Below are 27,954 nucleotides of genomic sequence, written 5' to 3'. Positions count from 1 at the left end.
TGACAGGTTAAGTGGCTTGCTGAGAGCCCACTACTAGTTAGGGAGTGGCAGAACCAAGGATTCTTGTTCATTGAACACTCACAGACTTTCAGAAATAAGAAGTGTAGCATCATTTACAAATGAGAAACCCAGTGCTAGTAATTCACAGTATGCCCTCAGGAACACTGACCTCCTGATTACCAGGCCAGTGTACTTCCTTATTAGCCTGTGTCTGACATGGAGGCAACTAACCTGACATGTGTTGATATTTTTTATATTTAGATATAATTTTTAAAAATTCCATTTTTTAAAAGTATGAAGTAGAATTTTACATTTCCATTAGCATGCTTAATGCCCAACCATGGTTTAAAGTGAAGGCTCTGAGGTAGCATTATGTGTGGAACGAATGCTGCTAACCTGGCCTTTTTCTTTTCAGCACCAGCATTGGATGTTGACTGGCAGAGCAACAACACCTTTGCCTCTTGTAGTACGGATATGTGCATTCATGTCTGCAAATTAGGACAAGACAGACCTATTAAAACATTCCAGGGACACACGGTGAGAAATGGGTTTTCCCCTCTTTGAAGTGATTATGGTGAATAAGTAATGTTTCAGAATGGGTTTGAAGTATGTATGTTTAATGACCAAAGAGCAACCTGGTCTATAAAATGAAAATATAAATATTTACTGTTATTTTTAGAATGAAGTAAATGCTATCAAATGGGACCCAACTGGCAATCTCCTGGCCTCTTGTTCTGATGACATGACTTTGAAGGTAATTTGGATATCGGGGAGAAATGGGTGGAGATGTCATACAGTGTCACTGTGCAGGCCATTTGAACACTATAGAATGTCTCATAGTTCTTTGAGTGTTTAAATCTTGTTCTTTATGTTTTCTTTTATGAAGTATTTCAAATGTTTGAATAGAGCAAATAAGTTCCATTTAAAAGGATGGCTGCGTGATGGGAATTATGGTACTTAGAAATGTGCTGTTATAAATTGTCTTCACTATTAGAAAGTCATATATTGGTGCAGTAAATGTATTTGCACATGTAATGATTTGACTAATAAGAAACTAAGATCTCTGTAGCATTCATGAATTTGATTGAGATCTGCAAACTATTAATTTTGCTATGGTGGTAATGTATGTCACCCTTGCCCGGAAACTGGTAAATTGCAGAGAATCACTTAATAGGTGAGTGAGCCTAGTTGACATGCCAGTATTCACATCTCAGCATGAATTTACATTTTTCTTGTTGTGTAACTAAAAGCAGAACTAAGATCTATGCATACCACAGTAAGAGGAAAAAAACATTCTGATATAAAGAACAACCTAATATTAATCTCCAAAATTAATGAAGCCTTTTCTGCAGTATACTAACTACTGAAAAGGTCACATGCAGACATAGTGACCTTTATAGCTATCATGCTCATTAGGGAAAACTGCTCCTCCTTCTCCCAGGAACAGACTAAATGTAACCTTGGTAACCTGGGAGGTTTTTTTCCTGTTGTTTTTAGTTTGACGGGGTTTTTTGTTTTGTTTTTTCTCAGGCCTGGGCTTCCTTGCAAACATTGCTAGTAAAAATGCTTTTCTATCGGTATAACTTTTTTTGCTGTTGAGTTGGAGGGGTTCATTATATATTTTTGGAAATTAACCCTATATTGGATAAGTTTTTTTCTCCATTTTGTAGGGTTGCCTTTTTATTTTACTTTACTGATTGTTTCCTTTGCTGTGTGGAAGCTTTTTAATTTTATGTAGTCTCGGTCTTATTTTGCTTTTGTTGCCTATGCTCTGGTGTCATACATGAATCATATTTTATTTGTAAGTCACTTATCTATTTTCTCTGTTGCAAAATGTTTTCTGATTTTAAATTCTAAGAGCAAGTTATAATGTTAATCTTTTATTTAATGGACAGCATAAAAACTAATACCTTAAACATTTTAGGAACATCACCTAAGGAGTTTATTGAGTTACTAGAGGCCCGGTGCACAAATTGGTGCATGGGTGGGGGTCCTTCTGGGTAGCCTGCAGGGATCGGACCGAAACCCCTAGTCCAACACCGCCTGCAGCTCCTACCTGCTGCTCCTGCTCATCCCGGCCCCACTGTGCCTGCCATGGGCTTGCGCCCAATCAGTCCCAATCCGGAGGGGCTCGCGCTGCCATAGCAGCGCTCGCCAGCCATGAGCCCTGCATCTGGCGTCCTCCCAAAGGGAGTGGCCTGCAGGATTGGGCTGAAACCGGCTCTCCGACATCCCCAACGGGTCCTGGATTGCTAGAGGGTGCAGGCCAGGCTGAGGGACCCCACCGGTGCATGATCGGGCCAGGGAGGGACCAGGGGAGGGCTCCAGGGCATGTCCAGCCCATCTCACTCAGTCCCAATTGCCAGACACCAGCAGCAAGCTAACCTACCAGTCAGAGCATCTGCCCCCTGGTGGTCAGTGCACGTCATAGCAACTGGTCGACCAGTTGACTGTCTGCCCCCTGGTGGTCATGCATGTCATAGTGAGCAGTTGAGCAGCCTTAGCAGATCATTAGCATATTATGCTTTGATTGGTTGTTTGGTTGTTCTGCCATTCTGTCTGTTTGCATATACCTTTTATTATTATAGGACTAGAGGTCTGGTGCATGAAATTTGTGAATGGGGGGGTTGTCCATCAGCCCAGCCTGCACCATCTGGGATCCCTCTCACAATCAAGGACTGCTGGCTCCCAACTGCTCGCCTGCCTGCCTTCCTGATTTCCCCTAAATGCTTCTGCCTGCCAGCCTGATCACCCCCTAACCACTCCCTTGCCAGCATGATTGATGCCTAACTTCTCCCCTGCCAGCCTGATTGCCCCTAACTGCCCTCCCCTGCAGGCTTGATTACCCCCAACTGCTCCCCCCCACCCCCCCTTGCAGGCCTGGTCCCTCCCAACTGTTCTCCCCTGCTGGCCTGATCGCCCCCAACTGCCCTCCCTTGCAGGCCTGGTCCCTCCCAACTGCCGTCCCCTGCTGGCCATCTTGTGTGTTGGAGTGACGGTCAATTTGCATATTATTCTTTTATTAGATAGGATAGAGGCCTGGTGCACGGGTGGGGGCCGGCTGGTTTGCCCTGAAGGGTGTCCCGGATCAGGGTGGGGGTTCCCTTGGGGCATGGGGCAGCCTGGGTGAGGGGCCTTTGGTGGTTTGCAGGCCAGCCACGCACCCCCAGTGACCCAAGTGGAGGCCCTGGTATCTGAGATTTATTTATCTTCTATAATTGAAACTTTGTAGCCTTGAGCGCAGTCCAGGGCTGCGGGAGGCTTGGCTTCCTCCATCGCTGGGGGCAACTCAAGCCTCCTGCTCTCTCCAGCTCGGTGGCTGCCACCATTTTTGTTGGGATTTCTTTATCTTCTATAATTGAAACTTTGTAGCCTTGAGCGCAGGCCAGGGCTGTGGGAGGCTTGGCTTCCTCCATTTCCGGGGAAACCCAAGTCTCTGCTCTCTCCGTGGCCGCAGCCATCTTGGTTGGGTTAATTTGCATACTCATTCCTGATTGGCTGGTGGGCGTGGCTTGTGGGCATAGCGCATGTTTTTCTTTTATTAGTGTAGATACCATCTGCAGCTATCAGAAGTAATCTTAGAACTACAGTTAATTCAGTCCTGAAGCCTCACAATAGAGAATATTTGGAAAGAACTGTCATTTTTAAAAGAGAAAATGTGAAGTATATTCTACATTTTAGTTTATTTCCAAATAGTCCCTGATTTCTATAAACATTGTTTTGGTTATAGCACTTATATTTTGAATTGTCAAGGTAGTGTTTTAAATGTACCTTTTGTATGGAAAAGTAATTTCATACATATTTCTTTTTTGCTTAGATATGGAGTATGAAACAAGACAATTGTGTCCATGATTTGCAAGCACATAATAAAGAAATTTATACTATCAAGTGGAGTCCAACAGGACCAGGGACAAATAATCCAAATGCCAACCTTATGTTAGCAAGGTAATATTTATGTCTTACTCTTCCTTTTATGAGTCTTCTACAAATGCAACTTCTAATAAATATGACAGAAAATTAGGGGAAGATTCCATGAAGTGGGAATGTATCCTGCAAAGAATATATGTATATATATTTAAATGGGAACTTTTAAATGGAGTTTTATTATTTCAAGTCATAATGAATGTTTTTGTCTGGAGATATCAAATATTTGCTGGTGATTGTTATCCAAGTAATTGAGGCACAGTGCAATAATTTCTTCAGCATTTAAAAGAATCTATAAAGTTAAAAATATAGTCAATAGAGTGTTCAAAACCCTGGATTAATATAAAGGAATTATTTAAAGAGCAAAGGAATACAGTGAATTAGTTCATTTATGTGCTTCAATTCAGGGACCTGGGGATGCCCTGAAGCTGCCTTTTCTCATTATAGATTGGTTTCCCGAACACTTTCTTTCTAACAGCCCAGTCTGCTTCTCATGAGGAATTTGTGCTGGCTGTTAGGAATGGATGAATATTGTATATTGGGGGTGGACTGAGAGTATTTCATTACTTATAAAATAACATTTTTTCCTCCCTGTCAGTGCATCCTTTGACTCTACTGTTAGATTATGGGATGTAGACCGAGGAATTTGCATCCATACCTTGACAAAACACCAAGAGCCTGTGTACAGTGTAGCTTTCAGTCCTGATGGCAGGTATCTGGCAAGTGGTTCTTTTGACAAATGTGTGCACATCTGGAACACACAGGTATGTCTATATGTCTGTATAAGAATAGTCAAGTACTCTCATATTCAGTAAGAAGCATTAGCCTGTATATATAATTTCCTTTTTGGTTGTCATTCCTTTTGTGCCCTGAATTCAGTTCTTGTTTTTAAATGAATACTTAAAAAAATTACAGCTAATTAAAGATGGAAACCAACTGAAGTTATATTTTCATGATATGGACCAGATTTTAGAAACAACTTTAGATTCTTCATTTTATTTTTTCCAGTACTTTTGCAGACCTAAAATGTGAGAGTTTAAGGTGCATTTTTTAAATAATATAGGGTTTTTTTTTTTTTTCTAAAAAGATTGTCTTTGAAAAACCTATATGAGCAGTGAAAATGTACTAAAGGACACGATATTATGACTGAACACAATGTAACAAACCTCTACTACCATTTAGGGACAGTGCTATAGAGCATCTTTCCTAAAAGTGGAGAAAATAGCCTGTTTGTTGCTTTTCTTTTTTATTTTTTTTAAATCTTTTCAGTATTTTAGTTTGTATTCTACATATACTGTTTCTTTTTTTCTGTTACTTTTTTTTTTTAATTGATTTGAGAGAGAGAGAGACATCCATTTGTTGTTCCACTTATTTATGCATTCATTGATTGCTACTTGTATGTGCCCTGACGGAGGATCAAACCCTCAACCTTGACATATTGGAATGACCACTAACCAACTGAGCTACCTACCCAGGGCCATACAGTTTCTTTAGTAGCAGTCATTTAACTCCCATGATCCAGCTATTCACTGGTTTAGTACAGCCACAGTAAGTTATTATGGTCTATTTCTCTTTGTATTACTCTCCATTGCTTCTGGTTAGACTATTTTGCTTAAGTCATCATTTTCAAGTGTTTTGTTTTTGTTTTTCCTTACCCGAGGCTATGTTTTTTATTGATTTTTAGAAGTGAGAGAGAGAGAGAAACATTGATGCGAGAGTGAAACATTGATTGGTTGCTTCCCATACATGCCCCAACAGTGAATCAAACTGCAGTCTTTTGCTGTATTGGACGATGCTCCAACTAACAGCCACCCATCCATGGCTCAAGTATTATTTTTGATTAAGTTACTCATTCAGGTGGTCTTCCCCCAAAAAACCAAAACATTGTAAAAGGTATACACTGAGAACTTTTGCTCCCATTTCTGTCTTGATCCCCCTACAGGCAACTGTTTTTTATTAGTTTTTGTTGTCGTCTCGAGGTGTGTGTGTGTGTGTGTGTGTGTGTGTGTGTGTGTGTGTGTGTGTGTAAAAGCAATATGATTCTTTCATTTTATACTTTCACTATTTTGTTGTTACATTTATATTTTTAACTCCCTTGGAATTGGTGTTTTATATATGGTGTGAGCTAGAGTTCTAATTTTATCTTAGAAGATGGATAACCAGTTATGTCAGTACAATTTATTGTCCCTTTAATGTTTCATAATACCACTTCTTTCATATATGAAGTTCTTGTGTGATTTATTCATAGGTGCTATTGTATATTCCTGTATCATTAGCATAGCTTTAATAACTATAACTTTGTAAGTCCCTCTAATTATGTATTTTTTCCCCTTCAGTAAGGTTTTATAATTTCTTTATAAAGACTTTCATTTTTCCAAATTTATTCTGAGGTGTTTTATGGATTTTATTGTTAACCACAAATATCTTTAAAAAATATATATTCCTTTTATTTACTGGTTGTTGCTCATGTTGAAACATTATGGATTTTGGCACATTACTGTGCTCTCTGTCTACTAGTTCATTTCCCCTTGGCTTTCCTTTCACATTACTCTTTCTGTTGTGACCGAATAGCAAAGGCTTTTTAGATACAATCTATGGATAATTTGTCTGTTGTATACCTTTTCAGTCACTCATTTACTCTAGTGTGAGAAAATCAATTCCATGAAATTTGGGTATAGGACTTGAGAGTTCTAATGGCAGATACTGATTGGTTTTTAAGGGCATTTGAGCAGCTATCCGTGCTGTTTTGTTGTATCACTGTTATGTACAAAAAATGTCATTTTACGTTAAGTTTGAAAATAGTAAAATGCATCTAATGAGTTTTTAGTGTAGGAGACAGTCGTTATCCTTTTTATCATATATGCATGTAGTTCTTTTCTTTCATTACTTGGGTGATAGGTTACCTAAGCATTTGACAGGTAAATTGTTGAAATCTGGTCTGAATGTACATATAGATTTGAGTAGATGCTGATGATCTATTGACCTAATTCAAGCTTAGAAATTGGTCAGTACTTTTAAAAGAAAGTTTTTGTTTTCTTACCCCAAAGTTGACTGTTCTATAGATTTTAGTTTTTATATATCAGCAGATTTTAGATTTTGTTGGTACCACTTCTTTCTCTTCTAATTACTTGTAGATATTCAAGACCTGTATTCATACTTGTTAATTAATCTCTTAAATTGTTAGAAATTTTAGGTAGGAAAAGAAAAATTAGGAAGCAGTAGAGCCTTCCCAGTGTGATCAGCCTTGGCAGTGCATCTGTGGTTTCTGAAGTATTTCCAGACACACTGTGAAGAGGAAAGCAAGGAAAAACAGACTTTCTAGTGATATACTTGGGTTAGCTATCTGGGAGGTATTTACAAGGTACATGTCTGCTAATGCGTTCTTTTTAGGAAGGCCTGCTCCCTCTCGTTTGGCCTGGTAGGCTGCTTTAAAGCTGAGAGATGCCATCCTGTTTGTCAGGGCAGAACACCAGAAGCATATTTTTCATTGTCCATTTTCTCCCAGCAGAACCTCTGACCTTTGCCCTATTTAATGACTGGTTTCTTAAGACAGTACATTTTTTGTGTTTTAATTAATCAGTGGCAGCTGAATGATTATTATTCCTCTTGCTGAAGGAATAAAATAATTTAATTATACTTATGGTTCAGCTAAATTGATAATGAGATTATTAATGTTCCTAGTTATACTTTTTAAGAATTCAAGAATTGTGTACATATATTTTTTTAGCTTCTTTCATAACTCCTATAGCTTAGGGGTCTATTCTAATATGGAATTTTACTTAATATGGAATACCTAACAGACTCACACTACAATTGTCTTTACAAGTTGGCCAAACTCATGCAGCTTTTAGTAACATCATCAAAAGTTTAAGTCATACATTGGATGTTCACTTCTAACCATTGTTAATTGTGTCAGAGAGGCCAAAGGTGCCTTAGCTAAGAATGGTTATCAGTTCTGGAGAAACTGATCTGTTGAGAGCAGATTAGTGTTCTCTTTTTATGAAAGGATCTTCAAATCACTCTTCTAGTATTTTAGAGCTTGTATTTATTTTGGAGTTAAATCTAAATCCTACCTTTGATTGCTAGAAATGAAGCCTGATAATATTTTTACCTCAGTATGTTAGTATTTATAAAATTTTGTTTTTCATATTTTTAGACAGGTGCTCTAGTTCACAGCTACAGGGGAACAGGTGGAATTTTTGAAGTTTGCTGGAATGCAGCAGGAGACAAGGTTGGAGCCAGTGCATCAGATGGTTCAGTAAGTATAATACAGTATTTCCAGAGGGTGTGTGTGTGTAAACATAGTGAATACATGTGGCTTAGTGTTCTCTTCAAAATAAATTTTATGATATGGTATTGATCTTTTTTACTGAAAGCTGTATATTTTTCATGTTCGTTTCATAAAAAAAAAAGTAAACAAATTTTGTACTACCTTTGCCAAAAGAGTGTTCATAATCAAGAAATTGACAGTTATTTTTTAAATCAAGCTTCCTTATTGAAATTAGGAATAGCAGGATACCACTATGAGAGATTTGAATTTTCATTGCCTATTTCTACTTTCTCTTCCCTGCAGAAGAGTGTTGGTGGCCAGGGAAGGGGGAATAGAGGCAGTTGAGTCCTGCATTTGAGGAATATGTGATACTGAGAGACTTTTCAGGGTGAGGTTGGCCAACTCTTTACAGAAATATGAGTTATGACTTCTGAAGCTCTGAAAGCAAAGGGAAGATGGGTAGGGTACAGCCATTAGCTGTTTACTGAAGCTGTAGTTTAATATAATCTGTAGTATGTTTTGTTAAGACCCAAAAGATAGGAAATGGTTTATTTTGAGCATTTTTTTAACTCCTTTTATTTATTTTTATTGATTTCAGAGAGGTAGGGAGAGGAATAGAGAGATAGAAACATCAATGATGAGAGAGAATAAGTAATTGGCTGCCTCCTGCAGGCCCCCAACTGGGGATTGAGCCTGCAACCCGGGCATGGGCCCTTGACTGAAATCGAACCTGGAACCCTTCAGTCCGCAGGCAGACGCTCTATCCACTGAACCAAACTGGCTAGGGTTATTTTGAGCATTTTTTTACTTCTTAGTTAGCAGAGAGTAAATCTTCAAAATGTTAGCCACGGTTCTGCCTCTGTAGTGTTAGCCCATCATTGTTTCCTCCCGCTGGATTAGACGATGTATCTGAGTTCTATTAAGTGCCCATTTCCATGGTTATTATTACTTTACCAGCTTTGTGAACTTGGAACCAAGAAATAGATTCCAAACTGTACTATAGAAAAGTGAAGTTACAATTGTATAATGAAATTCTTAACACACTGGTTGATTATTTTAATTTCTTACAGGTTTGTGTATTAGACCTTCGGAAATAGCGCTACTAGTTGGAAGCCATGGACCGACTATGAATGTGTACATAGCCAAATTGACTGTCCCTGACCCATGTACTGCTATCGTCCCACTTGAACCATGGCCAGTCCACTACAGCCAAATCTAAAAGAAATATATACATACAGTGTATATACACAAAATTGCACCCTGAAGACGACAGAATTTTGTCACAGCTTGTGAATTCTGTTCACCAAGTGCTGGAATCTAATCTGCTGTGCCCCTAAAATAGCATTTAGAAGTTTTGGATATGAAAAACAGAAGAAAGAAATATGCATTATAAAAGCAGACCATACATGTACCAGTTTTTGGATACTAATGACAGCCTTGTTTCTCCCCTTTGAATCAGCAGACATCATGGATTATATTCTTTTCTTTCCTTCAATAGTTGAGCAGTTTGTATGTACAGAGAAAATGGACTTACAAAAACTTGCAGCAGTAGTTTGTTCTTGCTTTTAAACTTTTGTTTTTGGTTTAGTTTATGGATGCATGAAGTAAGGGAGTGAATCAGTTTCTTGTTTATATTTTTTTCACAATTTACAAAAATTATTAAAAAAATATTTTAATGCATTCTTTTGAAAAGATAAATGTTTGGTACCTTTTATGGCTCCCAGAGCATATATTCAATTGGTGCATGTTGTGGAAGGGGAAATTGGAAATTAATGAAAATATATGACTTTGGTCACGTCAATCTGTAAGACACATCAGTAAAAGGGTATTATGCTCTGTTCTTTTTTGTTTGTTTTATTTCGTTTTGTTTTATTTTGTGATGTGGCTTAAATGAAGTAGTTTCTATTTTGGGACATATTTCTGCCAATTAAAGACTAGGAGGGCACAAATTTTTTTAAAAAAATACCATAGAGAAGATGCAAAAAAAAGTCTTCTGAAGTTTTGTAGCCATAACTAAATTATGGTTAAAATGTGCACTATTGTAAAAGGAGCAAAGTAGGTTTGGGGTTTTTGTTGTTTGTTTATTTGTTTGTTTTGCTTTGTTTTTTAAGAGATTAAAATGTTTCTGGATAAGGATTAGCTTCTCAAAAGTGTCCATCATTCTGTGTAGAAGCTTAAATATGTAATATAACCAAACTCCAGTATTAAAAATCTCTCATGTTACTTTTCTTTATACAAAGCAAGATAACGGCATATAACACTGCCATTACGTGGCAAAATGTTAGCTATCTTAGTTTAAAAACAATCTTTAAAACAAGACTTGCTTCAAGGTGTTTTTAAATAGCAGTGATTCCTATTTTCTTTTTTAAATGTATAATTGCACTAACTTCCCTGCTGCTCTGATTCTGCATTTGTGGTACTTGTGACTACATTTTTTTTTTTTTCAAATATAGATAGATTTAAGCTGCTATTTTTTTTTTTTTCAGTAATCACTACTATATCATGTCTTTTATTATGTTTATAATATCAAGTATTTTCTTAAGGATGTAGGTATCAGATCAAACCTCCTCTTGTGCTCATGCAACTAAAAGCGAAAATTTAGAGAATTGACCAATGATAGCATGGGGCTGTGTTCGTATGTGTGATTAACAAGTTTGTCCTGGTTAAGGTGAGAAGCCAGAACTGTCAGTTTTGAACAGAACAGTTGTCAAATTTATCTCTCAAAGATTTTAATTAAGGAATCGCTTAGCAAATTTATAACACTATTCCCATTACTAATTATTTGAGGCCTTTACTACTAAAATTTTATTAACCTCTGTTTTAAGTATAAAGTGATTTAGCCCAAGTAATGCAGCTTTGATTTTCAGCATTTGTTGTTTTGCTATTTTCACATAAGAGCATTGATTGAAGCAAGTCTTGGTTTTACTAAGGTAGGATAGCATTTGCTATTGTTAAAGAAAATAAATACACTTAATTCCATAATACATTGTTATATGTACCCCAGTTGTTGTTAGTGGGGACTATGATACTGTAATAATATTTTTAAAAATTTACATCCAGAGAGGCAGTCATTTATGATGGTTTTGTGCCAGCTGTTTTTAGGGTTTGGATCACATTATAGATACTTAGAACTATTACCCTGTGACTTATGTAGGAAACCTAATATGCTGAGTATCTGGCACTTGAAATCCTGCTTTTATTGCTGGAGGTCCACATCTGTGGTTAACCTCTGTTGTTGTTTTAAAAAAATAAATAAAAATAAAAAAAATCTGTGCAATAATTTTTAAATGTGCTCCCAGGAATAGACACAAATGTTTTGCGTATGTTTAAGCTGCATTTTCCTTTAGCGATGCATTTGTCAATTGCACTGAATTTAAATCTGAAAGTCAGAGGTGATTATTGATAGTACTTTTGTATTTTGATATTGACAATTTATTCATTTGCATACAGTTATTAACTTCTCCCCCAGCTGATTAAAAGATGGTCAAGTAGTTCTGCAGTATAGCTGCCAAATAGCTACATTTTTATGGTATTGTCATCTTTTCTGTTTTTATTTTTTTTATTTTTAGCTGTTTTACTTAAGCATAATAGCCACAATAGGACATATGAAAAATTATAAATACAGAGCTTTATTATCCTGATGTCTTGGGTCTTTTAGGTGTAAACTTTATCTGGAAGGTATCCATTTTGTAGGCTTGGGTTCTTTGTGAGCATACAATTGTTTATTTTTGCTGCTGTTCTCAACATCATCATTGCCTGCTGATGTGCCACGATGCTGCTCCAGTAGATAAAAAGCAGATTGCCTCTAATTTGAGCAGTAACATGATTGTAAGAGACCAAGTTTCACAGCAAGTAAAGTTTTATATTTGAAGTTCTTGCTCATTTTTTTCCGACAACTTATTCCTGAAGTTCAACTGACTCCAGTAGATTTTCTGTGGTATTCATTATATATCGTTGTTTAGGCTACTGTTAAGAAGCTTATCATAAGGAAAAATAGAAAGGAAAACTTGAATGAATAGAATATTCACTGATTAAAATAGAATAAAGAGCAGCTGTCACTCCTAAACATCATAAGGGATCTTACTTCTTCTCCATGTAGGAAATCCCCTAAGCTCTTATATTTGATCCAGTCCCCATTTCCTGTTGTTGATCAGGTACCATCATTGACGTTCAAATGGCTTTTAGAAGTGGTAACTTTTAATTTCCTGCTAGGTCTTAGAGTGTATTGAATTCTGTTTTAATTATTCTCTAAGTATGTTTTAGGATTAAACCCCTTTTATAGATACTGAAAGTGCCTCCTTTTGTGATGTAAAAAACAAATATGGTGCAAAAGTAATCATAAGATTGAATTACATGAAGGGTGGTGGTTTTGTTTTTGTTTGCTTTTTGACATATAAAAATGTCAAGAGAAAGGCCAAAGATTTGTACATTTTCACTTATAAAGCACTCCTTTTTCCTTAAACTTCTTTCTGTCAAATTAGATTTAATGAAAGAGTACTATTTTTAAGGAGCTGTTTATGTAGAATGATTTTGTTAAGAGTAATGTAAACTATTGAATAGAGGCCTGAAGAGGAGTATGCATTTTTGCTATTTAAAGGAATCACAAATGATCATCCTTATGTGAACAGGAAAAATAAATTTCAAATGTAGTGCTGTTTATCTTCTCAAAACAGTTTTCATTTTCATAAGTGCATTTGTTCACTTAGATAGAACCTGCATTTATTCTCACATGCTAAGGATGGTACTTGCATTTGGTGAGTTACTGTTGACAGTTTCCACAGAATCCTACTCAGTGGACCAACATTGTGGCATGGCAGCAAATGCCAACATTTTGGGGAATAGCAGCAAATCTACAAGAGACCCTGGTTGGTTTGTGGGTTTATTTGTTTTTTTCCCTTCTGAATCAGCAGGGATGGAAGAAGGGTAGGGAAGTTATGAATTATTACTCCTTCCCATAGTAGCTCTGAAGTGTCACATTCAATATCTGTTTTGTTTTAACATGATTCTAGTTAATATAGAGGAGAGAGAGAAAACAGGAAGCGTTCACTTTTTAAAATACACTGATTTAGAAATTTGATGTCTTATATCAGTAGTTCTGAAGTATTAGTAGCGTTCTTTATTTCTGCCTTTATGTTGACAGTGTTGAAGCAGGGTGAATAACTGAGGCTTTTTTTTTTTTCTTCTTTCTAGTAAGCTGTTTCATGATGTTTTCTTTGGATTTTTTGGATAAGTTCAAAAAAACATTCTGCATGTTATATCTAGTCTGATGTACTTATCCATTTCATTAAAAACAAAAACACAGACTGCATTTTGTAGCTCTGTAATCCCTAAATACAGAAGTGATTTTCTTCTTTCCTGACTTTGACATTGTAGTTGTAATGTTCTAATTTTGATTTTTACAAATCCTTTGGGTCTAATTCTGTGAGCCTACCTATAGCACTGGATTAAAATGTCTGCATCATTTCTTTAGTTATCCAGTTAACTTTAAAACTGTTGTAAAAGTGTAAACCAGCCCATGACAGTTTTTTGTACATGTTGAAGAACTTTATTGTTCAGTTTTCATGATTATTGTGTAAGGAAGACTGATTATAGATGTTCTATGCTGTCCTGGACCATGTCAGTTACACTTACGATGTATTTTGGTTCCACATCACAATGATTTGTCCCCAATGACCCTTTATCCTTTCTAGGCACATTTTTTGTTGTTGTTGTTGTTGCAGTTCCCCTTTGCATTGTATTGCTTTGACAACTGTAATTTGAATCAGATCTGAAAGAGGTCCAGAATAAAATATATTTTGATATTATGTTGGCTGTGTACATATATAAAACCTTTGATATCTATGTAGTTTGTATAGACTATTTAGTCAAAGAGAGGGATGCTATTTCTTGTTTACAATTTCTTGTTTACACTTTAATTGCATTTACTCCTCCAATGTTCTATTGTAGAATAAACTTTTTTGCTCTGAGTTAGCCTTCATAACAAATTACATGTCTGTTCTCTCCCATACTGGTGTTCCTAATTGTAACAACTGCCATAAGAACCCAAACCACTGTTTTCATAAATATATTGTTTTCTAAGATACATAGGTTACAGTAAGCCCATAGATAAAATTACAAATTTTACTATTTTATTACTTCTCGCCAGAGATTAGATTTTTTAAATGAAGGGTTACTTACTATTTTTATTAAAAATAGAGCATTTAATCAGCTAAGGAATAATTCTGAATTATTTTGAAAATAATTATTGTACTTAAAAGGACATTGTTTCACATAATCAAACTAAAGGAGACCTCAGATTCATTTGCTTGATTTTTAGGACAGGATGCTCAACTTTCTTAATGACATTTTTTCTGCATATAAACCTATTTAGTAATTTTTTCTTTAGTTGCTTATATTGCTAACAAAACTTATAATCTATAAGGAAAGATACTAGCCACCTTCCAGTTTTAATTAATCCCAACTCCTTTTAGAGACTTAAAAAGAATCATGGGTCAAATTTTTTGTTTTGTTTTGTAAAAACTTGTATTCTCCCAGTCTTTTACTTGTCCCTTCCATTTCCTTAAGGAGAAACTAATACAGGTATAGCCTTGTCATGTTTTATTAAATGATAAGCTAATGCAGGTTGCTAGAACTTTCTGACAGCCTTTTATTTTCAAAGGGTTAACTTTTATTGCATGGCATAGATTGTTAATATTCTGCATTTTACACTTTTTCAAAAAGTGTTGGTCTACTAAGAATTATAATCTGTAGAAGCTTGAGGGGAAGCTGAAATCAATTTGAGTATTCATAGAAAGGGTTATTTTTTATTTCATAGTTCTTACACTTTATACAGTAGGTCAGATTTCTTACCTGTGATAATACATAGCAGATCAGGTTAAAGTTCACTGTTTCCTCAGTATATTCATCCGCAGATGCAGTGGAAGAAAAGCCACTGTGGATAGTAGTTTTGTGGTACTTTTTCCAGAGCACTCTGTCAACAATGAAATGTTAACCCTATGCTACTTTTTCTGCATGTTTTCAAATGTCATATCGCAATGCTTTGTCCTAACTTGTAATATTTTTGTATAAATTTTTTAGGAGTTCCTTGTAATTTCTTTATAATTTAAAATATATTAAACACAAAGTGTTTAGTAAAGTACAGAAGACAATTAGTAATGTTTTTTGGTTGTTGGGTTTGTATGATCAATTATGCAAACAGTTCACATTTTAAGAACTAGAACCAGTGGGGTGGAATCTACATAGAAAAAGATACCACAATTTTATTTAAAAAACACACAAAACAAACAAAACACCTTAATAATAGTAAGTAATTCAGTGTCAGAATGGGCTCTACCAGAAATATCTAAAGCAGAGGTTGGAGGGCTACTGGATAGGACTCTTTTTCATTCGGGCACTGAATAGAAATGTCAGGAAGTGAAACTCTTGCAGTAAAAATCCAGTCACACTGAACCCAGTCTGAGACCAGACATTTGAAAACATCAGCTTCCAGAAATGCATATGTTCAAATTTAGGGGGTTTTGAAAAATCTGCACATTGTCAGATCCTTTTCCATATAAACTTTTTTTTTTTTGAATGATGGAAAGATTTTTAAAAGGAACTCGGCAAACAAATTCTTAACCCTCGGTTAATTATCTGCCCAACTTGGCGAGCAGTATCCCCAAGTAGGGGACAGAAATGGAGAACTGCACATTCGGGATGGATAGCGTAATAAAGGTCTACCTACAGTGCTAAAATAATTTAAATTGAGTTTAATGTGACATAAAAAATGTAGCTATGTACTATGTCTTTATTTTCAGTGAAGTGGTTGAAATACTTTAGCATATGGAAATAAATTTGTTTGAAGTTGGACAAATATGGTGTTGAAATACGTCTTATGATAAATCACGACTAAACTAGAGGTAAGTAAATTTTACTATTTTAGCAATGTTGATAAATCTAGAGTTCATTAAAACCTTTTTATAAGGTTTCTGTCCTACTAGGTATGTGTGCTGCTCTTAATGCTTTTTTATATACCATTGAAGTACATGTATATACAGAAATTGGAAAATGATAAATTCCCATTTCCAAGCTCCCAATTCCTCCTCAGTTGTAACCACTGTTAATATGTGTCCTTCCAGACATTTTTAATACATGCTTTTTTTTTTTAATGGGGTTGTAATATTTACTGATTTCAGAAACACTTTTTCGCTGAAATTGTCAGGGGCTATTGTCCTTTAAGTACAAGTACTTCCCTATACCACAAAGCAGTGATCTTCAACTGGTGTGCCACAAGAATTTTTAAAACATGCATTATCTGATTATTTAGTCAGGGGCACAGACCTCTTTTCCCTTAGATTGTCAAATAAAAAAAAAAATGACAACAGCCAACACAATGATAGCCATCCGATGAGAATGATTCAAAATGAACCTTTTTTTTGTTAGATGGGCAAAATATGTACTTTTGTGTGGGCTGCAGGATTTTAGTAACCAGTTTATGTGTGCCATGAGATCAAAAGGTTGAAAATCACTGCCATAGAGGTTAAGAGCATGAATTCTGCCTGACTGCCTAGGGTGGGTCCCAACTCCACTACTTACTAGTTATTTCACCTAAGGAGTTACTGTCCTGACTTTTCCTGTCTGTAGAATGGGACTAGTGGTATGAGGTAGGAGGATCAGAATTGTTCACATACCTGTATTTAAAGCCCTCAGGGAATAGTATTTGGCTGTGTAAAGTGCACTATATGATACCATAATTTTGATTTTTAATAGTTGTATTATACACATTAATTTAGCCCCTATAATGTATACTTAATCACTGTCTCCTATTATAAGCAACTAGTGTCCCGGTGCACAGATTTGTGCACATTGAAATTAATTAGAAGAAATATTTTAATATCGCTATTAGCATCTTGCTAATGAAAAGAAAATAGGATTCTACTGAGTCTCCTATCTACCTACTCCAGAACTTCTGTGAGGATCAAATGAGATGAGGCACGGGAAAACGCTTCACAAACATTTGGTTAAACTGTAAAATGTTTGCACCTGGCTATAAAGCAAGTCGGGTTCCTAGGCTGAAGAAACTCCAAGGAGGCTAGTCACTAGGGAGAGGAAGCTGGATGTTGCTACGTGATGTCATTACCCAGCGTCCACAGCCACTGTTTTCAGGCTGGGCTGGGCAGTGGACCGCATTTTGCAGCATGGGGTCTCAGCAGCGTTGGTTGCGATTTGGTGGGTTGTTGCTTCAGGGTGGTGGTGGGGCCTATGTCCCACTTGGGGGAAACCAAGTATTGGTTTGTGAGTGCCAGGTCCAAGATGCCATTTATTTTTATTTTTTTATTTTTAAATATATATTTTATTGTTTTTTTACATAGAGGAAGGGAGAAGGATAGAGAGTTAGAAATATCGATGAGAGAGAAACATCAATCAGCTGCTTCCTGCACACCTCCCATTTGGGATGTGCCCGCAACCAAGGTACATGCCCTTGACCGGAATCAAACCAAGGACCTTTCAGTCTACAGGCCGATGCTCTATCCACTGAGCCAAACCAGTTAGGGCTGCCATTTATTTTTAAACGGCCAGTGTGCATCATGGCAGCTCCTGCATTGAGTGTCTTCCCCCTGGTGGTCAGTGCATGTCATAGTGAGCAGTCGGGCAGATGGACACTTAGCCTTCCTATATAATAAAAACCTAATATGCAAATTGACGTATTGCTGGAACAACCAGTCGCTATGACACACACTGACCACCAGGGGGCAGATGCTCAACGCAGGAGCTGCCCCCTGGTGGTCAGTGTGCTCCCAAAGGGGGAGCGCCACTCAGCCAGAAGCCTGGCTCATGGCTGGCGAGTGCAGTGGTGGTGGTGGGAGCCTCTCCTGCCTCCGCTGCAAACAGGCAGTAAGGAGTGAGTGGTCCCGGACTGTGAGAGCCCAAGATTGCAAGAGGGCAGACATTCCCCAAGGGGTCCCAAACTGCAAGAGGGCGCAGGTGGGCTGAGGGACACCCCCTCCCCCTGCAGTGCACAAATTTTGTGCACCAGGCCTCTAGTCCATACACACACACACACACACACACACACTAGAGGCCCGGTGCATGAAATTCATGCATGGGTAGGGTCCCTAGGCCTGGCTGGCGATCAGGGCTTATCAGGGCCTTCCTTCCCCCAGCTGCCAGCTGTTGGCCAGGGCCTTCCTTCATTCCGTGCCACCCCCTGGTGGTCAGCGCATGTCATAGCGAACTCCCGAGGGGACAATTTACATATTAGCCTTTTACAATAAAAAATTATATATATATATATATATATATACACACACACATTGTGCATTAAATAGATATTTGTGTATTCACCAGTTGATTATGATGCACAGCTCTGGTTAATAGGCACATTCAAAGACTTGCAACTCACCCATTTTCTGGCATTAAATTAATCTGTTATTTCAAAAGGGGTCATTAGGAATTTGTAGAAGGGAAATTTCTTGGGAACAAGAGAATAATTTAGACCAAGATATGACAACCATTTGGCAGGAGTTAGGGAAAACAACTAATTTTTTAAGCCTATGTTACTAGTCACTAAATGTTGACGATATCATTAAGTTTTGGTAAACATGGAAGACAATATTTGCCACAGAGTACATTATATAGGTTAAGTTTAATTGTGTGCTTCATAGAAGTACCAGAATACTTAATGGTCTATACTTGTGAACATTGGTTTAAACGCTTAATATTGGTGGGAGCTAAATTTCTGGTCCATGTGCAAATGAATAGCAGACATTCTTTTTTTTAGGACTTCTTAAATATTATTTTTATACCTTTCACCCTCTCAAGTCTTGGGGCCTTTTTTGTTACTTCCTAAAGCAAATACTTATTTGTTGATGATCTGGTATGTCCCAGAAAGCATGTTTACTAGTGTAAGTATGCCTGGTGTGTAGGCTCCTGGGCGATTAGAAACTTGGCTGCAGTGAGAGGGCCTGTGAAATGGGTTATGGTTATGGTTGTCAATGAGAATTCGTAGCAATGCCAAGGGGTGGGAGCTTTGGAATAGAGGCTGGCAGGAACTGGGTGTCGTCCTGATTAGTAACTGAATGGAAGTGGCTGAGGAAACTTTGTTTCCTGCATTCAGTCACATTCTCATCTGCACACTGAGATACACCTCCTGAAAGGTGTCTTCCCCTCTATTCATGTACCAGGTGTACCAGTTAATAATACAGATTTTTTTCAATAGATGGAGTTACACATATGTTGATATATATGCCATTTGATATGTATGCTGTTTTGTTGTATTGACAACAAGCCTCAAAACTTCATATGTTAAATTTGCTGAAGACATTAACATCATAGATATTTTTACACTTAAAAATGTCGAATTTTGTGCCAAAAAAAAAAAAAACATTTGCAGGAAGGTTTAATTCATTATTTTGAAGAAAAGTGCTGCTGAATACTTTGGGAAGCTTATGGTGAACATGCTCCATCTCAAGATACTTGTGAACATTGGTGTAAACGCTTTGAAAGTGATGATTTTGATGTGAAAGACAAAGACATCCAGGTCAACTGAAAAAGTTTGAAGACCAACAATTACAAGCATTATTGGATGAAGATGCGTGTCAAACTCAAAAACAACTTGCAGAAAGATTAAAAGTTGCTCAGCAAACAATTTCCGGTTGTTTACAAGCAATGGGAAAGATTTTAAAGGAAGGAAAATGGGTGTCACATCAACTGAATGAAAGGCAAATGGAAAACTGAAAAGTCATCAGTAAAGTGTTTCAACGGCATGAAAGTCTTTTTTGCATTGAATTGTGACTGGTAATGAAAAGTGGATTTATTTTGAGAATCCCAAATGCACAAAAACATGGGTTGATCCAGGTCAACAAATCAACATCGACTGCAAGGCCAAATGACTTCGGAAAGAAGACAATGCTCTGCGTTTGGTGGGATCAGGAAGGTGTGGTGTATTATGAGCTTCTAAAACGAGATGAAACCCTTAATACTGATCACTACTGACAACAAATAATCAATTTGAACCATGCTTTGATAGTGAAACGACCAGAATGTTCCAGAAGACACAGCAAAGTAATTTTGCTTCATGATGACGCAACATCACACACTTCAAAACCAGTTAAAGACACATTAAAAGATCTTGCCTGGGAAGTATTAACCCACCCGCTATATTCACCAGACCTTGCTCCTTCAGATTACCACTTGTTCCAATCGATGGCACATGCACTTTCTGAGCAGCACTTCAAAACATACGAAGAAGTGGAAAATTGGGTTTCTGAATGGTTTGCCTCAAAACAAGAGAAGTTCTATTGTGACGGTATCCACAAATTACCTGAAAGATGGGGAATTGTGTAGCTAGTGATGGACATTACTTTGAATAAAGCACTTTTGGTATTTCTCTTGAAATTATTGTGTTTTCTTTGATGGCAAAATCCGCTATTATTAACTGGTACACCTAGTAATCACCTCCTCCTAGTATATCTTCTTCCCTCCCTCATTTGCTTAATTCTTAATTGTTAGGTTCAATCAAGTCAAGTGCTTCTGGGGAGGCAGGCCACCCACCAATTCCTTGCCCACTTCCTCTGCCTTCACTGCGAGTGAGGTGTCAGCGCCTAGACATAGCTCTGCTTATAGAATTGCTTCCTATCTGCTCTGACATTATTAGGCTGTGTTCCTGAAGGGCAAAAACCTATCTACTGTAGTTCTCTCTGGATCCCCAGAGCCTAGAACAGTGCCTGGAAAAGAGTAGTTGTTGGATTCATTTGAGGTGGTGGGAAGAGTGAGAAGGCATTCCTGGAGAGTGAATTTTAAAAATGAGAACACGATTATAAAAAGCACCACTCTTTCCTATAGATGTGAATGTGAACAGTTACTTTACATCTGAGCGTCAATTTCTTACCTGTAAGAAATATCTATTGGGGTCTTTTTTTATTCTAGATTAATTTTTGGAGAATTCATTCTAGGTCTCCACTGTTCTCAAAACTGCCTGGTACTGGTACAAGAACAGACATATAGACCAATGGAATAGAATAGAGAACCCAGACATTGACCCAAACCACTATGCTCAATTAATATTTGACAAAGGAGGCAAGAGCATACAATGGAGTCAAGACTGTGTCTTCAATAAATGGTTCTGGGAAATTGGACAGATACATGCAAAAAAAAAAAAAAATGAAACTAGACCACCAACTTACACCATATACAAAAATAAACTCAAAATGTATTAAGGACTTAAACGTAAGACAGGAAACCATAAAAATACCAGAGGCCCGGTGCACGAAATTTGTGCATGGGGGAGGGTGTCCCTCAGCCCAGCCTGCACCCTCTCCAATCTGGGATCCCTCGAGGGGTGTTCAACTGCTTGTTTACAGGGATCGGGCCGTGGGGGTGTGGCCAGCCTGGGTGAAGGGCTGAGGGCTATTTGCAGGCTGGCCACACCCCGTTCAGGGTGGGGGTCTCCACTGGGATGCCTGGCTAGCCTGGGTGAGGGGCTGATGGCTGTTTGCAGGCTGGCCACACCCTCTTCAGAGTAGGGGTCCCCACTGGGTTGCCTGGCCAGCCTGGGTGAGGGCTGATGGCTGTTTGCAGGCTGGCCAAGCTCCCCAGCGGGGATTCTCACCCCATGGGGGTGTGACCCCCCTGGGTAAGAGGCTTTTTTTTTTTTTTTTCAGTGCTTCCTTGAGCAGAGGCCAGAGTCAGCTGGAAGCAGGTATCTGGGATTTATTTATCTTCTATAATTGAAACTTTGTAGCCTTGAGCAGAGGCCAGGGCTGGCCAGGGCAGGCGGGAAGCTTGGCTTCCTCCATCGCGGGGGGCAACCCAAGCCTCTTGCTCGCTCCAGCTCCGTGACGGCCACCATCTTATTTGGGTTAATTTGCATACTCGCTCCTGATTGCTGGTGGGTGTAGCGGAGTGATGGTTAATTTGCATGTTTCTCTTTTATTAGTGTAGATTAGAGAAATCCACAGGCAGCAAAATCTCAGACATATGCCGGAGCAATATCTTCACTGGTACAGCTCCTAGAGCAATGGAAACTAAACAGAAAAACAAATGGGACTACATCAAAATAAAGCTTCTGTACAGCAAAAGAAACCATCAACAAAACAAGAAGAAAGCCCACTGCATGGGAGAACATATTGCCAATGTTATCACAGATAAGCGTTTAATCTTCATTTACAGGGAACTCATACAACTTAACAAAAGGAAGATAAAAAAAAACCCAATCAAAAAATGGGCAATGAATCTAAATAGATACTTTTCTAAAGAAGACAGAAGGAAGGCCAAGAGACATATGAAAATATGCTCAAAGTCACTAATCATCCAAGAGATGCAAATCAAAATGACAATGAGGTACCATCTCACACTTGTCAGAATGGCTATCATTAATAAATCAACAAATGACAAGTGCTGGCGAGGATGCAGAGAAAAAGGAACCCTCATGCACTGCTGGTGGGAATGCAGACTGATGCAGCCACTGTGGAGAACAGTATGGAGTTTCCTCAAAAAACTGAAAATGGAACTCCCATTTGACCCAGTGATCCCACTTCTAGGAATATATCCCAAGAAACTAGAAACACCAATCAGAAAGGATATATGCACCCATATGTTCATAGCGGCACAATTCACCATAGCTAAGATTTGGAAACAGCCTAAGTGCCCATCAGCAGATGAGTGGATTAAAAAACTTTGGTACATCTACACAATGGAATACTATGCTGTGGTAAAAAGGAATTCTTACTATTTGCAACAGCATGGATGGAACTGGAGAGCATTATGCAAAGTGAAATAAGCCAGTCAGAGGAAGATAAATATCACATGATCTCACTCATTTGTGGAATATAATGAACAACATAAACTGATGAACAAAAACAGATCCAGAGACAGAGAAGCATCGATCAGACCGTCAAACCTCAGAGGGAAGGTGGGGGTAAGGGGGAGTGATTAACCAAAGGACTTGTATGCATGCATATAAGCCTAACCAATGGACATAGACAACAGGGGATGAGGGCATGAGTGGGGGTGTGGGAGGCAATGGGGGGGTAAGGACACATATGTAATACCTTAATCAATTAAGAAAAAAATTAAAAAGAAAAAGAAATATCTATAGGAGATACCTTGCTTTTGGGTTTTACGGATTCAGTCATACAGGTTATTTAGCCCAGTAATTAGCATAATGAGGCTGTCATGCTTGGCATGATTATTATTGTTACTATTTTTACTGTTCTAAACATGCCAGAGAAAACAATTGCTTCACAGGGTAATTTGTTGAAAATAATCCTATATAATAAAGAGCTAACATGTTAATTAGACCAGAGGGCCCAATGACCATCCGGACGACCTTCCAGATGAAGCTGGGGCTGTGAGGGCTGATGCAGCCGGGACTGCGAGTGCCGAGCCCCTTGCACGAATTTTGTGCATCGGGCCTCTAGTGGGTTATAATTACATGTACAAAGCACTATTACCGGAGTGAATGGGGAAGTAGTTTATTGAACAAGCTATTATTTACAATTATATTTTGTTACAATGGGACATCTTAAAATCTGTTAATTGTTTTTGCATGCAGCCTCGTTAAATGATGATGATGATGTATGTGTCATCAGTTTCCTGTGTTTATCTGTATTTTTGGTGTGTCTTGCCCTGAGTCTACTACATTTTTTTTTTTTTATATTGTCAGGAATTGGGAAATGCACTTTTAAAAGCAACTCTGTGCCAAGCATCCATTTTCTAATCTATTATTTATAGAAAGACGTTAGAAATGGCATCAATATTAAGAAACAAGGTTCTAAAGGCTTAGCGTTTCACATTTCACTTTTTGGCTTTTATTTCAATTATCTCACTTAGACCTCAATTTTGAAACATTAATCAAGGTCAAAAATAGCACTCCACTTTTGTGGGTGTTTGGTCACCTCTATCTTCAGGCATAGAAGTTTCGGTCTAGGTCATTTCCCCCGGTGGTAGTAATACATGGTAAGTTTAGATATTTTTAAAGTAAAGGGGGTGTGTGTGTGTGTGTGTGTGTGTGTGTGTGTGTGTGTGAATGAGAAATCACAAGTCAAGTTTTATCTAGTTTTGGGCATGGCTCTTAAGTGCTGCTAATTAAAGGCCTTTCAGCCATTTCAGGCATCCCCCTCACCCACGTGGGGTGTGCAGCCTGAGGAAGAAAGAAGGGTTGCCTATGTCACCGAGATTGTGGAGTTGACCCACCTGGACATAGCCTCTGTTAGTTACATAACATTCACACTGCCATGCATTTGTAAACAAAACCACTACGTTTTATTTTAACATAAAGGGGATTATGCTCTACTTGTTTTTGTGTGACTGATTTTATTTCACTTACTATATTAAAACATCTTTCTGTCGTTCTTGAAAGAAACCTTATTGAGTTCTAATTGACAAAGTGCGTATTGAAATTGTACGTTTACGTATTGGCCTGTGTATACACCTGTGAAACAATCACACAGAATGAACCTGTCACCTTAAGTTTTCTCATGCCCCTTGACTATCCTTCTCTCTGCACCTCCCGCTCCTGCTCCTGCCATTCTTGGGCAACCACCGATTTGCTTTCTGTCACTATAAGTTGCTTACATTTTCTAGAATTTTATAAAAATGAAATCAGTATGTACATTTTCTTGGTGGGGGAGGCAGTCTAGTTTCTTTCACTCATGTTTTATAAATGAATAGTTTATTACTTTTTATTGCAACGTAGTAGTATGTTGTATGGATATACTGTAAATTTTTTAACCAGTAACCTGTGGATGAACATTTGGGTTCTTCCACTATTTGGCTATTGCTAATAATGTTCCTATAAAGACTTGTGTACAGACTTATTTGTGTATTAGGCATGCTTTCATTTCTCTTTGAGTAAATACCTAGGAATAGAACGGCTGGGAAATATTGTTTATTTTTCTAAGAAACTGCCAAACTTCTTAAAAGTGGTTGTGTAATTTATTGTTTTACATTTCAACCAGCAGTTCATGAGAGTTTCAGTTGTTCTGTAGCCTTACCAACGTGGAATGGTCAGTCTTTCAATACAAAAGTCTTTTGAATAATTTTAGATTTACAGAAGAATTGCAAAGATAGTATAGTAAGTCCCTATATCCTTTACCCAGCACCCCCTGGGAGTAGTATAGTAGGCATACTTATCAAAACTAAGAAATTAACATAGATACAATACTTCACACAAAACCAAAATTTATTCAGAGTTCACCGCCCCCCCCCCAAACCCCCCCTCCAATCCAGCCGACATGGCATTGAGCCATCATGTCTCCTTGGTCTCCTCCAATCAGCAACACCGTCTGTCTCCCTGCTTTTCATGACCTTGCCATTTTTTGAGAAGCCTGGTCAAGTATGTTCTAGAATGCTTCTCAAGCTGGGTTTATCTGGTGTTTTCTTATGATCAGGCTGGCATTTTGGATTTTGGGGAAGAATATAACAAAGTTTAAACGTAGTCACATCATTACAAGAAGTACGCCACATCAACATGATTATTATTGGTGATGTTAACTTTCATCATTTGGCAAACACAGTTTCTGCAAGGTTTCTCCACTGTTAAGCTACTGGTTTTCTTTTCACATACTCTATTCATTAGAAGCAAGTTACTGATTCCTCGCTGTAGGGGAGAGAAATTAAGCTCTACTTCCTGGAGCTTAAAATAATCTGGACCTGTGTTAAAAAGCACTACAATAATTCATACGTATTAGGGGATAATGAGGCCCTGCAAGAATCCTGTTTTCTCCTTTAAGTTATGCCCTCCAATTTTTACAATCTTCAGTGGATCTTGCCTGTGTCAGTTACTACTGTAGAGTTTTAATGGTGATTCCCTATTTCCCTCATCCCTTCTACATTATTTGGAATTCTGTAAGGAAAATCTGTCCCTTTTCTCATGTTTATTTATATAATCATTTATTTATATCAGTGCAAAGTATGGTTATCCCTGATACTAGCCTCACTTCTGACATCGACTACAAATTTGGGGGTCCCCAAGACTGCCTTCCGGTTTCATCATTCGCTGGGGGCACTAACAGAACTCAGCAAAGCCATTTTACTCACAGTTACGCTTTTATGATAGCAAATTAAAATCAGCCAAGGGAAGAGGAGCAAAGGACAGGGTTCATGAGAATTTCCATTTATTTACCAACCACCAAAATACCATAAAGAAACAGTTCTCTTACCCTAAAAATTCCCCTGTACAGCCACTTCGTAGTCAACTCCTCAATCCCGGATCTGTTTATCATTCTGATAGTTTCATCCTCTCCAGGATGCCAGATAAATGAAATAATATATGTAGCCGGACATGATGTATCGAGGAAGAGACCTGCTATAAACAGGCCTTTAATAACGTGGCGGCAGGGATGGGAGGTGTAGGCCTAGGTTAGGTCTGAGTCAGGAGGCTCTGGACTGTGAGCTTTTTCCTCCCTCCTTAGGTGGGACAGGATGGCCAAAGCCAGGACAGTTGGCTATTTCCCTTCCCCAGGTCAGTTACGCTCTGCGCAGACCCCAGCGGGTTAGGCTGCGGTTAGTTTCTCCTGAGGGCAGCTTGTTAGGAAGAAGAGTGTGTGGCTCATTTCAGAGTGGTTCCTTTCCCCTCCTTCTGCCAGAGGCACAAGGGCATTGTTCTCAGATCTTAAAAAATATTTATTTTTATTGATTTCAGAGAGAGGGAGAGAGAGAACTATCAATGATGAGAGGGAATCATTGATCGGCTGCCTCCTGTACATCCCCAAAGTGGGGATCGAGCCTACAACCCAGCCATGTGCCCTGACCAGGAATTGAACCATGACCTCTTGGTTCATAGGTCAATGCTCAACCACTGAGCACAGCGGCTGAACTGTTTTACTGTGAGCACCTGGTCCAGCTCCTGTGGATAAAACTCACAAAAGTGTACCTCCCCGCTTCCTGTGACTGGGTCTCTCTGGACTTTTAAACTCTCAGACGTGTCCTAACTAAGCCTCCAGCAATTCACAGTACCGTTCAGGTTTTCCTGTCCTGGCACTGGACCCATGACTGTTTCTCCTCTTGAGTTTTCGCTTCGATAAACCATGATGGCCTGTGTTCAGCCCATCTGTCTCTCCATCTCGGAGGCAGAGGTTTGCCCTGTGTCCTCATCTCCCTTCTGGATCCAAGAGAATTTGTTGACTTTTAGTCTGCTCAGCTTTTTACTTGTGAAGACAGAGCAGTAGATTCCAAGACCCTTACTTGTTGGACAGGAAACCGGAAGTTGTCTCCCACCTTTTGAGGACCCTTTACTAACACGGGACCCACTTGAATAATCAAGGGTTATCTATTTCAAGGTCAGCTGATAAGCAACTTCCATTCTGTCTACAGCCTGCATTCCTCTTTGCCATGTGGTAAACTGCCATGTTCATAGGTTTGGGGGTGAACATCTTTTGGGATGTCATTATTCTGCCACTATATCTTTTTTCAAAAGTCTACTTCAAAGAAGATGAAATGTTCAAGAATAGAGGGTTAGCAATCACTCCTGCTACTGCTAAGCAGCTCTTGTTGCTGGATGACACGTAGAGAGGCTGAGCTGTCCACCCCTTCCTTTCATTCCAGCAGGTCTAGCTCTGTGCATTGCCGAGAAAAGCCATATGGCAGTGCAGGAAACTGATGCTCTCCTGTTTTCTTGAGTTCTGTTACTCAGAAGCTCAGATTTCTAGGAGAACTTAGTGGACTTTCGGTCACATACGAGTGTTACAAAGAAACATGAAGGAAGAGAGATTTTTCTTCAGAATTAATGGGTGGTGGCAGGGGCACTGGGAACACAGAGAGAGACTAAAAGAATTAAAAAT

General features: G+C 38.3%; 1 protein-coding gene across 4 annotated transcripts in view; it reads left to right on the top strand.

Moving 5' to 3' along the window:
- Nucleotides 1-13,998, top strand: part of TBL1XR1 (TBL1X/Y related 1) — a 167,654-nt gene extending 153,656 nt beyond the window's left edge. For 2 of the 4 annotated variants that reach the window (XM_054713737.1, XM_054713738.1), the window contains exons 11-17: nucleotides 416-537; nucleotides 680-754; nucleotides 3,818-3,945; nucleotides 4,523-4,688; nucleotides 8,081-8,182; nucleotides 8,498-8,582; nucleotides 9,265-13,998. In XM_054713737.1, coding sequence (XP_054569712.1) covers nucleotides 416-537; nucleotides 680-754; nucleotides 3,818-3,945; nucleotides 4,523-4,688; nucleotides 8,081-8,182; nucleotides 8,498-8,539 — 635 coding nt within the window. In that variant the 3' untranslated portion in view covers nucleotides 8,540-8,582; nucleotides 9,265-13,998. Of the gene's footprint in view, nucleotides 1-415; nucleotides 538-679; nucleotides 755-3,817; nucleotides 3,946-4,522; nucleotides 4,689-8,080; nucleotides 8,183-8,497; nucleotides 8,583-9,264 lie in introns of those variants that run through there. The other 2 variants (XM_054713739.1, XM_054713741.1) reach the window with 2 other exon arrangements.
- The last annotated feature ends 13,956 nt before the right edge of the window (nucleotides 13,999-27,954 follow it).

Source organism: Eptesicus fuscus, chromosome 3 (genome assembly GCF_027574615.1).
Source record: "Eptesicus fuscus isolate TK198812 chromosome 3, DD_ASM_mEF_20220401, whole genome shotgun sequence".
Taxonomy (NCBI): domain Eukaryota; kingdom Metazoa; phylum Chordata; class Mammalia; order Chiroptera; family Vespertilionidae; genus Eptesicus; species Eptesicus fuscus.
This window is presented reverse-complemented; position numbering and strand designations above follow the sequence as displayed.